A 12,612-nucleotide genomic window follows, 5' to 3' on the forward strand; every position below is an offset into this window, starting at 1 on the left:
TCTCAAAGAATGAACTCTTAAATAATTACAAGCAAATGGAAAAGGATGTTCAAGTCTATCAAAGCCAAGTAGAAGCAGGAAAAGCCAGTTACAAAAAAATGCAAGCTGACTTGCAGAAAGAGTTGCAGTCTGTATTTCAAGAAAACACAAGGCTAACTTCACTGATGGAGGGCAAAGTTCCGAAAGGTACTGTTTCAGGTGGTGCTTTTTGCCTCTCCTCCCTTTTCCCTATAATGGTGGGGGGATAGGGAAGACTTTGGCTCTTGTTTTCTCAAATACTTGGAGCTTCTGTCAGTATAGAAATTTTAGAGTATCTGGCGTTGCTGGCACATTGTAAATGCTTTAGCTCTTTCTTGAACTATTTGGAAAACTGCAGCTTACAGAATGGTTTGTATTTCGCCCAAAGGCGGTCACGTTAATGAAGGTTATCAGGGAGAATCTAATATAAATTGGATGTCAACCAAACAAGTGATGACCAAATTTTAATTGTTGGCCATTGTAAAATGTACTTTTCTAGAATTATCCTGATATGATGTCCAGAAAACATTATGCATCGTCTGCTTGATTTAAACCACACTTTTCTTTTGCTCTCTTACTAATCTAAACTTGTTAATTCTCTAGATCTGCTCTCTCTTGCCGAGATGGAAAAGAAGGCAGCTGACTTAAAAGGAGAACTAGAAAAAGCATTGAAGGAGAATGCACTTCTACAAAAACAAGTAAATGGGCTGTCAGAATTTCAGTCTCTACCAAATACTGTTGAGATACAGCAAAAAGAGGTAAAGAAACAAAAAATCCCAACCTTTTGCCTTGTTTTTATATACTTGACCAGCAATGTATTAATGGAGGCCTACTGGATATGAAGTTTTAAAGCCAAAAGTCAGCTTGAATCAAGTAATCTGAGATTTTCCAATTAAGTTCATCAAATCATTGTTCCTCAGGTATTTTTTCTTCCTAGAGGCAAATAATTTTAAGATCACATGTTTAGTCACAAAATCTACTATAACGGGAAGTTTCTAGTCAAACATTTGCCTGCCTGTTTGCTCTGGTAACCATTGATAACTGTGTGTATACGTGTAACAGTGTTTGATCCTGGATTACAGTTTTAAGACTGAGGTTTTATCTAACTGGGCACACAGAAATTTTCAAGACTTCTTATCAGAAATGCTACTTAAGAACTTAGAGATTTAACTTGCAAATTCTGGAAAACTTCTCAGGAAGCCTATTTCCTGGCAGGTCAGGGCTTAGTAGACTACTACAAATGTGTCTTTAAGGGTTTAAGGGTTTGTTTAGAAACATTTCCAAGGCTTCTTTATCCTTAAAGACTTGCTACAAAGTATCTACAGTAAAAATTGCCTAGAACAAGTAATCTCTGACTCATGAATGCTTTGCAAAAATGTTCCATGTCTGTCTTGCTTCTCTTTGAAGGATTATTTGCTAGATAGCTCCCTCCCAACAACGCAAAAAACCCATGTACTGTGCTCTATGTTTGTACTTTACTTCCTATATGTGCATATGAACATGGTTTTTTAATTACACAGTTATGTCAAGTACTGATTTAGAAAATACTATTAATATTGCTTCCCTGTTGGCAGATTCTTGAAAAATGTGAGGAGCTACGCTTATTGAAATTAGAAAGAGAAAAGCTGCTTTCTGAAGTAGCTGATAATGAAATTAGACTTAAATATATGGCTGAAGAAATCAGAAAATCAAAAGACGATCTAGCAGATGCACAGCATAAATATATGAAGTCTGATGAGGAATATGTAGCACTTAGTGAGCTCCACAAAGAACTAGAGCAAAAATATGTTGCTGCATCAGAAGACAATGAACAAATGAGGCTCCATATAGATATTCTATCTACAGAAGCACAAGAGTCTAAAACAACTTTGGATGAAGTGAAATTAGAGGTCAGTGTCATCTTGCTCCTTTTTATTGATAAGGCACAAGGAATTCATTCATAATATTAAAAAAAAGAAAAAAAACCTTTTTTGGAGAAGTACTCTTAAACGTATAAATAACAGTATCATTGAAATTCCTCTAGCATGTGTGGGTATTGCTTATTCTATGTCAGGTGCCTTTTTCTTCAGGGGTAAAGAAATGTGTGTGTTGCTCCCTGTTATGTGTTCTCCTTCAGTACTTGACCTTTTAATTCTTCTTTTCACATCCTTAAGTTACATCTTTATTATGTAAATATTTCCTTTAAATATGCTGCTATGACCTATTCTATCTGAAGTCATAGAAACAAAGTTTCCTCATCAGGAACTGGAGTCTGCTTAGAACAGATCTTTCAAACCAAAGAGAATCACCATGTAAATTGGCAATTAAAAAAAGAAAAAGCTACAAAACCAACAAACAAAACATTTCAGAAAAGCAAAGTAAAGTTGCATGTTTTTGACAAGGCTTTTGGCACTGATATGGTTGTCATATTCCAGCTATGGATTTGATAACTCATAATTTGATAGTTCCTAAGATACACCACACTTTAGCGTTACATTTTCATAAGACTTTTGCTGCCAAGGAGAAACCATAGGAAGGTTCCATAAATGAATACTTAGTTAATGTGAGCAAGAATATAAGTAGTGAGTTCAAGTAAAATGATGACATTCTTATTGTCTTGTTGCAAACTAGCATCTCTCACCCTTGCTAAGCTAATATAAGATTCTGTGAGCACGTGCATGCATGACGCAGTTTTGCGTTACAGTGACAGTGACTTTTTCCTTTACAAACTAAAGCTCTGTAGCAAAATTAAAGAACTGGAAGAAAAGGCAGCAGAGCACAAACAGCTTCTTGAAGTAAAAGAAGATTTTATTCGGACTCAGCAGAAGTTAAATGAAATGGAGCAATTAAAAGAGCAAGAAAAGATTATGGAGTTGAGACTGGAAGCCAAGGACTCAGAGATCCAAGCAGTTCTTCAGCAGCTTACTGAATGTCGGGAAGAAATAAAAACTTTAACCCAGGAAAGGGATTATCTGAAACAAAAAGAGGAGTCTCTCCAAGCTGAGACAGACCAACTCAAAGAGGATATAAAGGACACTGTTTCAATGGTAGGAATTCTCCCGTTATAGAAATGAACCATACATGTTAAGGGGAAGAGTCTGAGGACATTTATAAACTATGCTGAAATATATGGGGGAGTGTGGGTTTGTGTGGTGGTTTTTGTGGTTTTTTTTTTGCTTTGTTTCTTTTAATCAAGGAGTGCTTACTAACATTGCAAAATACTAAAATTTTCTTTCATGAATTTTCTTTTTTCCAAAGAATATTTTGGCACACGAAGAACTGAGAAATACGCAGAGTTCTCTCAAGCAATCCCAGGACACTATCAAGAAGTTGGAAAAAAATATTTCTGAAAAAGAGTCTCAGATTCTGAGTGTTGAAGAGGCCCTAGGGAAAACCATTAAGGAACTTGAATTACGGGTAAGACATAATGTAATAATTCAAACTAAAAATGTTTTTAATCTGTTTTCCAGCACTGAAAATGAGCCTAGTTGGTCTGTTTACAGTCTCTTCTGCTTGTCCTTAGAAAATTTCTAGGCTTTTGGTAGCAAGTGGGCAAGTGCCTGATACAAGTCTTTACCAGGTGCTGATCTATTTCTGTAGAGCTTCAAGCTATAAGCTCAGCCTTTTCTGAACTGGTGGTTGTCAGTTTGAGTGGTGACGTCAGATGGCAAATAGAAGGAGAGAGAAGTCTTACTAAGAGGTAGAAATGAGGCTCATAGGTTATAACACTCAGTCCCAATGAAGTGTGGCAGTTCAGATCCCAACACACAGCAGCAAATTGATTCACTTTTTGTTGTACCTGTTTGTTCAGCACCTGACAAAGAACGGTGCTGAGACCTATTGTATGTTACACAGTGTCCTGGTTTGAGCTAAAAGAACCAGTTCTGTTCAGTGATTTTTACTTTCCATTTCAGTCTCTTCTAAAAGGCTGCACTTTCTGAAGTCAGCAGCATGTTTTAGCAGACATTGTGTGCTACTGGCAGTGATAACACCTGATGTTTACAGTTACTGCCTGGGACTGGGATGCAGACAGGCTCTTGCTTATACTTATTCCTACTCGTTTACCCTTATTCCTACAGTGACCAGGGCCACGGCTGGCTCTTGTGTGCCACGCTGGGGGTGCTGGGTAGTAAGAGGGGTCACAAGGAAGTAAAAGGTTGCACATCCGGGGGGTAATAGACAGGACAGGTGACCAATAAGAGTATTCCGTTCCATATACGTCATATTTAGTATAAATTGAGTGATCATGAGAGTTTCATCCGTTTTCTGCAATGGCTGGGGTCCAGGGAGGACTCCATCTGACCTCCTGCTTTTGATCTGGGTCCTGCCTTCCTGAATCCAGCTCCAGTGTCCTGTTCCCCTCTGTCACTGAGCCTGGGGCTTCCCCAATGCCACCTGCTCTGCAGCATCAGTGGGGATTGCTGTCAGGGGGGGAGTCAGATTCAATATCGGGTGTGTATAAAATTGTATATAGCTCATTATTTTTATTATTTCCTTGTAAGTTCTGTTACCATTGTATTAAAGCTGCTTTAGTTTTCTCTTCCAACCCTTAGGTCTCTCTACCTTATTCTGTTTCCCTTCCTGTTTTGGGGAGGGAGAGGGGTTAGGGAGCATCTGTCAGCATTCAGTGGCCGCCCCAGCCCTAACCCTCACCACACAGTTGCTTCAGCGCTGCCGTTTCTCTGCGAGGAGAATCTGTAGTATGTGAGACTGGATTTCTCTTGAAGTGTATCAGCTGCCAGACACAATTAGTGAATGGATGCCAGTTCAGCATTTGCATGTTTTGGAAGAAATGCATAAAAATAATCCAACGGATGTTTCTCATTTGAGTTCTTCCTCTCAGACATTTTCTAGATAAAAATCTGGTTGATACTGCTGAAGATTTCTAAAAGGTTAGCACTTAAAACAAAAGGCCAAAGACTCAGTTCTGGAGTTTTTCTATTTTGATTCTGTGGTTTGATGTTAAAAATACTGCAGTAGAGTGAAACAAACAAAACTCTTGTGTTTAATTTTGGTTTTGAATTGATGGAAATACTGTCTTTATATATTTTCTATAGATATCACAGATGACAGAAGAAATAAAAATCATCACGTCCGAGAGAGACCAGCTTGCTGAGGAAAAATCAGAAAATAGTAACTGTAGAGAAGCTGATCAGCTGCAGGTGCAAACAGAACAAAACTTTTTCCTTACACAAGACAGCAGTTCATTACAGGATAAGCCGGACAGTTTACATCTGGAAAAAGTAGAGTATACAGAAGGAACTTCGGTAATTATGCTAACGCTGCAATAGAAAGCATGCTTACTTAAACGTTCACCTGAGTGAAATCAATTTGCAAAACAAACTGGAGAATAGGGTCCTGCTGCTTGACTGCAGACTGTGAAACAACAGATTTATTATTGTTTATTCGAAATATATTCCACCCATATTGTAGTATGTGGACAAATAGTACTAGACCATGACATTTTTCTGTAAGTAGAATTTTAAGTTGGTACAGAATAGCAATGTTCTGAGATGTTCTGCACAGAGGTGTGGTTCTGTAAGTAACTGAAGCTAAAAATTTCTCATGTGGAAAGGATGATTCTACTTTTATGAAAGCATAGACAGAACTGACTTTTTTACTGGTAGTGAAACGGACATTGCAGCCAACATTTTTTGTCATTGGATGTGCTGATTGCACATGTGTTAACACATACTTAGGGAAAAGTGAAGTATGTGCATGTATTTTAGTACTTAAGGGGAGTGAACAAATTTCAAGAAAAGAATTGTCTTGAAACCGTTATTATCTACTGTTGAGACTAGAAATAATGATAAGTTCTCTATAGTTAGGTTTATGTTTTGGTTTTTGTTGTTGGGGTTTTGGTCTGGATTTGTTTTCTTTTTTCCCCTCAGGCTTAAACTGGCCATGAAATTCTACTTCTAGTACATTATTTCAAAAGTCATCACTTCAGATTTTACTTTTACATGTCTCTTATTGAAATAAAGTTGAATTGCGTATAGAGTTCAGTCAAATCCCAAAAACATACACCTTGGTTTATGTATCTGACCTTTGACAGGTTGATTGTGTTTCCCTTAAAGCTACTTCCCCAAATGTGTAAACTTCTATCTCTGTATAAAATAGATACCACAGATACGAGAAAAATGTCTTGAGCAAGAATTGCTTCTTCTGAGAGAAGAGCTGAACCACGCACAATGGAAACTGCATGAAATGGAGGAAATGAAGGCCGATGGAAGTCAAAGAGAATCCGAAAACATGGGGAGTACAGATTTTACTCCAAAATTGCGTGACTGTCAGGAAGTAAGCACTCAGACAAAAAGAGAGGATGATAATCTTAAATTGCAAGTGGAGAATCTCCAAAACGAGAGAGACCAGCTAAAAGAAACTATACAGGAGACAATTATCATGGTAAGAAAAAAAAAAAAATCCTATTTCTTTAGGATAACAGCTTTAGTAAACATCTGTCTTAAATTTTGGAAGTGTTGTTTGGGCTTTAATGTACTTTCTGTTGTGTCCAAAGAATTCAGAGATGAAGGAAGAGTTGCGATCTGCTCGTAACTCTCTTGCACAACATCAGGAGACTATTGTGGAGCTGAAAGAAAGGATTTCAGAGAAAGAAAATCAACTCTTGAGAGCACAAGAGGCATTGAAAGAAGCAACCGATGAACTGCAGAAGAAGGTCAGATGCAGTTTTGTCAACTAAACTAAAAATTTTATCATGATTGGCAACGCATGTCCTCTGCAGACTTCAGTTTGTAAGGGTTTAGTAAACATAATAACAGAACCTAATTAAAAGTTTTTCCTTTTTTGATTTTTTTCCTTTTTGTTTTCTTTGTACTGCTTCTCAAAAGCATACCATGGAAACAGAGGCACTGAAGAGATGCAATTTGACCTGCAAGCTACAACCCTTACTTTTAACTAAGCATCCTTTAGCTGAATGACAGAATATTATTTGGAATCAATACTGCTCTTTTGACCTCAATACATTTTCCAAGTCTTTTAATACAATTCTAATAATGTATCTTTTAGCTATATAACTCTGAAGATACTTGGCAACTAAAAGTTTTAACTCGTTCTTTAATTTGCTGCACTATTATAAACTTCTTATCTACTTACTATTTTCATGTCTGAAGCTATTGTGGCCTTTAGAAGACATTAATGCTTGTTAGAATTGAGACAATCTGCTGTGGACACAGTAATGGAGTCATTTTATGGAGTTATAATGGCCTGTACCTTTTTTTACACATTCCTCTACCAGTGACACAGAAGCACTGAATTTTGATTGATTTTTAAGCAAAGTTTGTATCTTTCTTTGTTGACTCTAGCAGGAAATTAATGGAGGTGTCTTCTGTAAAGTAATCCAGTTATAACCCATACATACAGCTTGTGCTTGTGAAATATGATCCAGTAACACTCTTCTTGAATCAGAGCATGATTATTGGGACAAGAAAATTTAATAAATTAGAATGTTTAGGTGGTTTTTCCAAACTAATTGTCAAGTTACTTACACCCATGCTAGAGATTATTAGAAATATTAATAGCAGTTCTTATTTATTCTTTTAGCTCACTGAAGTAACTGAAAACCTAACTCATGTCTCTTCTGAACATGGCAAGCTACTGGCAGAAAAAGAACAAATTGAAAGAACGATGAATGAACACCTCTGTCAGCAGCTTGAGAAAATCACTTTACTTAATCAGGAGAAAGCTGAGTTACAGCAGATGGTGGAGGTGTGTAAAGCAGAAAGAGATCAATTAGAGGCTGACTGTCGGGAAAGCAAGGAAAGAGTACGTATAAAATCTCCTAAATAATTGTTTTAAGGGTAGGTTCTACCTCTGAATTATTCAGTATCTTTTCCGTTCCCTTCACTTGTTCATAGCAGCAGCAAACTAGAAATTTAGTTTACTGATCCAATCTGGATTTTTGAGTCTGTCTCTCTCCTTTTCTTTTTCTTTTTTCCTTTTTTTTCGTTTTCCCTTATTTCCCCTGTGCTCTTCCTGGGTCACTGTCCCGCTCTGGGTTTAGGCACAGTTGTCTGCCACCTGCTGGACAAACGCTCTGCAAACTCCTGTCTTACCTTCCACGTACGGTGCCTTTGCATTTAGCACTGAACAGTAGAGGTAATCCAGGTTTACTCATATCCAAGGGCTTAATTTTTCTCCCACTTCTGCTCATTCTGGATTGATGAAGAGAAAGCTTAAACCCAGAGAAGAAACTGATCAGCTATTCTTTTTCTCCTTCCTGATGTCTTACTTCCTGACAGATTAGTGACTTGGTGTTCCAAGTATTTGCATGAAAATATGTTGATGTATTATTTCAGACAAATTTGTTCTGATATGTAGTTCACAAAAATCAAGCTGATAATTTCTAAGGTTAAAAGGAAGTCAGGTAGATGCTTTCTTCCTAATAGGAGCTCTGCAAATTCTTTTAAGAAATATAAAAGCTTTCATATGAATTTCAGCAAACCTCAGGTTTGATCTCATGTATGTATAGACCAACTAATTTAAAAACTAATAATGGCAAACTAGGTTCATCTTTAATTTTAGATTTACATCTTGCTGCTAAACAATTGGACAAATGGTTCATCTAGCTCGTGGCAGTTGCCACAAGAATATCTTTCATGGCGGGGGGTTGTGGTTGTTTTGTTGTTGGATTTTTTTCTTTTCAGTCATCTAGATAATCTGTTCCTCCTCACAGCATTTTTCTCTTTCCTTTTACTTCTGACTACTTTTTTTTCTTTTAACTAGTAAATACTATTTCTAAAGACTCTTCCTTTTGGAGTTCTCAAAACTAGGCATGAGGGAATGACAACTGAAGTAAACTACTGACTTTTCTGGTAGCTCTCTTCTAGAAGTTCAAGTGCTTTGACTTATAATTCTTAACTCTTGATAAGTAAAACTTAGTCATATGGAGTGGACATTCATGTAATATCTTGTTCTGCAGTCTTTAAAAATTCTGGCAGAAATGGAAAATCTACAGGAAGAACTAAGGCATCAGAAAGAGCAAGCTGATACCCAAAAGAACATGCTAGCAAACAGAGAAGAGAAATTGCAGAACACTGAAGAAAAACTAAATGAAGAAATAAACAAACTGAAAGAAAAGGCAAGTACAGTATTAAGAAACTCATAGAAATAAAGTAGAGTGTGTCCCCTCGAGGACTCATTTAGAATAACAGATTATTTGTTAATTTGTGCTGGTTTATTGGTCCAATAGATGATGTCATGGTAATACAGTCTAGCAACAGAAGAGGAATTTTTGTTAATACTTATATATGTTCTAGTAGATTTTATACTTTTAAAAAATATTTTTAATAGGTAGCCAAGCTGAATGAGGACTTAGATTTGGTAACTAAGGAAAAGCATCAGCTGCTGGAAGAACTGAAAGAAAAAATGAAGAGTGAAAGCAGTAAACTTCAACAGCTGGAGACACAGTGTGACTTGTTAGCACAGGAGAAAGATCAGCTCCAGGAGATGCTGGAAGGTATTCAAGCAGAGAAGAAAAGAATGGAGATTAACCTACAGGAGAGTATTGATAAGGTGCTTTATCTTTGATTCAAGTTAATAACCATAACCTTGGTAGAGGAAGATGGTCAATTTCTGAAGCTGTCTTGAAAAATATCTTGCAAGTATCAGTGTTATATACCCAGATGGAAAAATATTGTCATGCCTTAGCTTCTGTCCTGTGGAACGGCACGTAAAGATATATACAAATTCTTGCAAAAATGTCATCTGAGGCTGCTTTAGTTAGGAATAAATGAGGAACCAGAATATACATGAGTTTGACCAAAACACTTAACAGACATATTTTTAAGGAATTTGATGAAATAGTATGTTTTGTAGTTGAGCTCCAAAGTTTTGAAACTAAAGCTGACAAATTTTCACATCTTTTTCTCTTCTGGATGCGGCATCTCTTCACAACCGTGAAGATGAGTACATTGGGCAGTATTCCTTGAGTAGCAGTCCTTGTTCAGATATTGAGTAATCACTTTAAATATCTATAGTTAATTCAAATCTATGGCGAGAGAAGAATCCTCTTACTCTTGCTACCAATACCTTTCAATTCACTTGAGTTTGAGTATCAGTTGTCTTGCTGTTAAACTTCAACTTCACTGGAAATTCAGAGGTTTAGGGAAAGGAGTGATAGTTCTATAATACATTATCCAAGATAATATTACAGCACTCTGACAGCAGTCCAACTCATAGAATTGTGTTAAGTAATAATTTCTAGATAGTTCTGGATGTGAACTCTCCTCAAATTACATCTCTGCTTTGTCTTACTCAGTTGTCTAAACAGGGCTTGCAGAAAATGTATCCAAATGTTTGTAACATACTTTGTCTAATTCTTTACTAAGGATTTATCAGTGTGCTACTTGTAGGCTTTGCTTAGTGAAAAGAGAAACTTTCTAAGACAAAACCTGAATTTTCTTGTACTCAAACTAAAGCAGATTTGGTTTTGTGGGTTTGTTTTTTGTGCCAGGTATTTTGAGTCCTACGAAATATTGAACAGCCTAGTGCAAGAGAGGAAGATTCCCATGTTAACTCAGAACTTAGTTTTATATTTGTTGCTCTATTTTTACTCCAGATTCTTGAAACTGAAAAGGAGTTGAAGTGGCAAAAAGAACTCCTCAGCAATGAGAAGATCAAAGCTGAAGAAAGGGAAGAACATTTGGTAAAGGTTCAGAGGCGGTCAGAGATTGTGGAGGACAGCCTAACAAGCAAGGTGAGGAGTTTTGGTTTTAATAGCTGTTCTGTCTCCTGAGGTATTGCTCAAGACAAACCTTATTTGATTTTTAATTCCCAGCAAATCTCTTTTATCAGTCCTAAATATGCATGAACATGGGCAAAGGATTTTGTACAAGTTTCTTCAGTGATGTTTAGAAATTGCATCCTCGGCTTGTCTCAGCCTCGTAACTAGTTGGAATGGCCACTCTGTTAGAATGGACACTGATTTATGTAATGTGTGCAGGCTTAATATAAGTCAGTAGTTGCACACATTTATTTAGACTATGTGTAGATGGCATGCACGTAAGTGGGTTTAGAATCCTTGGTGCTTTGCACATTTTCAAACTGTACCCATTATTCAGAAAGTCTTGCACTTATCTCTCACTAACTCGATCTTTTTGCAGTTTTCACTTTTCACTTGTCAAACTCTTCCTTTGTCTGTAGATCTTCCTTTTAATTCCTTTTTCTGCATGATTAGAACTCCAAAGTTATTTTTAAACTTCTTCTCTTGCTGTTAGTGTGAATTTAAGAGTTATTGTAAATTGTGTTCTTTGTATTTCACACAACTGATTTGAGTACATCATAGGGAGTACATGGACCAGGACCACATCGTAATTCTTGTTTCTTCTTTGCTGTTTATTATAGATTCAACAGATAACTGAGATGCTAAAGAGTGTATCGTGTGAAAAAGACCAGTTACTGGCTGAAAGAACTAGCTGCTACCTCCAACTTGAAGAACAAATCTCATCAATAAATCAAGAAAAAGATGAGCTACAAAAACTTCTCGAGGATGTCAGATCTGAGCGGGATCAGCTCAAGAGAGAATTGCAAAAAAATTCCGAGATGGTTGGTGTTGCAAGTTGCATACCTGAATTATTCATAGCTTCTCTTCCTGAATGGTACTTGAATATGTATGCTTTTATTTTAGTGTGTTGAAACAAACGCAAAACTGGAATGTGCTCTAGACCAACTGAAGCAGAGGAATGTGAATGATATCCCCGTTCAGGTGAACCTGCTGGATAATGCAGAGCAGGTGGCTGATGACAGCCTGAAGGAAAAAACCTTGGAAATTAAGGTAAGCTTACTTCTCTGCTTATTTTAAGGATATATGTAAAACCTGAATGCTAGTTGTTCTGGTGCAGAAACCTTGCTTCTGTATACAATGTATAAAATTGTTTGTATATCTTGCTAAAATGCTGTAAACTATGGGATCAGTTGGTTTTGCTGTTCAATAACCGTGCATCTTGTTCTGAGAGTGTTAGATTGAACTTCTCAGTTGAGACATCTCACTTAACTTCATTGCTGTCCAGCCACTCCAATGAAAATAAAGAGTCATGTAGAAGCATCTCACCATTTTGGTTTTACAAAATTCCCCCCCAAAATCCTCTCTTCCATCACACCACATCAAAAATAAATTGGTTTCAAATAACTTCTCTCCTCCAAATAGGAAGCTCCTGTCATTCCTCAGAGCTTTTGGTAATTAATTATCCTGAATATACTTTCTCACAGATGTGAGAAGTACTACTAACCTACTGAAAGCCAAAATAAACCAGGATTTATGAGTATGTGTGAAACACTTTAAAGAGTACAATTGTACTGCAGTCTAAGTCTGAGCAGCAGATTTGGGCATCATTCTATACATGCTAGAAGTTCTGAGTGCTGCTTCAGTTAATACCGACAGTGGTAAAGGATCAACCTGCAAAAATCAGTTCTATGTAGCTTTCTCCATTCACACTGTCTTTCTGTCCTACATCAGGAGTAGGGAGCTAATAGTCAGAGAAGTAAACATCAGTTGATCCCTTTTCCTGGCACCTTCCCTTTATGACTTTTGCAGTAGGTAAGATCCTGTCTGCCTCTTGCTTGTGCAGTTTTCTTAAGCATCTTGTATGTGCTCCTGTT

At 37.0% G+C, this 12,612-nt stretch overlaps 1 protein-coding gene across 1 annotated transcript in view; it reads left to right on the forward strand.

The window, feature by feature from the left end:
- The window catches only part of CENPE (centromere protein E, 312kDa), a gene marked incomplete at its 5' end in the record, with an annotated part of 37,186 nt that overhangs the window by 14,759 nt on the left and 9,815 nt on the right, over nucleotides 1–12,612 (forward strand). Inside the window, 14 exons of the mRNA XM_009867986.1 lie at nucleotides 9–186; nucleotides 622–776; nucleotides 1,593–1,907; nucleotides 2,733–3,044; nucleotides 3,256–3,414; nucleotides 5,055–5,264; nucleotides 6,118–6,402; nucleotides 6,515–6,673; nucleotides 7,558–7,779; nucleotides 8,936–9,098; nucleotides 9,311–9,528; nucleotides 10,574–10,711; nucleotides 11,359–11,559; nucleotides 11,642–11,788. Of these exons, the coding sequence (XP_009866288.1) occupies nucleotides 9–186; nucleotides 622–776; nucleotides 1,593–1,907; nucleotides 2,733–3,044; nucleotides 3,256–3,414; nucleotides 5,055–5,264; nucleotides 6,118–6,402; nucleotides 6,515–6,673; nucleotides 7,558–7,779; nucleotides 8,936–9,098; nucleotides 9,311–9,528; nucleotides 10,574–10,711; nucleotides 11,359–11,559; nucleotides 11,642–11,788 (2,862 nt within the window). The remainder of the gene's footprint in view (nucleotides 1–8; nucleotides 187–621; nucleotides 777–1,592; nucleotides 1,908–2,732; nucleotides 3,045–3,255; nucleotides 3,415–5,054; nucleotides 5,265–6,117; nucleotides 6,403–6,514; nucleotides 6,674–7,557; nucleotides 7,780–8,935; nucleotides 9,099–9,310; nucleotides 9,529–10,573; nucleotides 10,712–11,358; nucleotides 11,560–11,641; nucleotides 11,789–12,612) is intronic.

The sequence above is a fragment of the Apaloderma vittatum genome, unplaced genomic scaffold, assembly GCF_000703405.1.
Source record: "Apaloderma vittatum isolate BGI_N311 unplaced genomic scaffold, ASM70340v1 scaffold22604, whole genome shotgun sequence".
NCBI lineage: Eukaryota > Metazoa > Chordata > Aves > Trogoniformes > Trogonidae > Apaloderma > Apaloderma vittatum.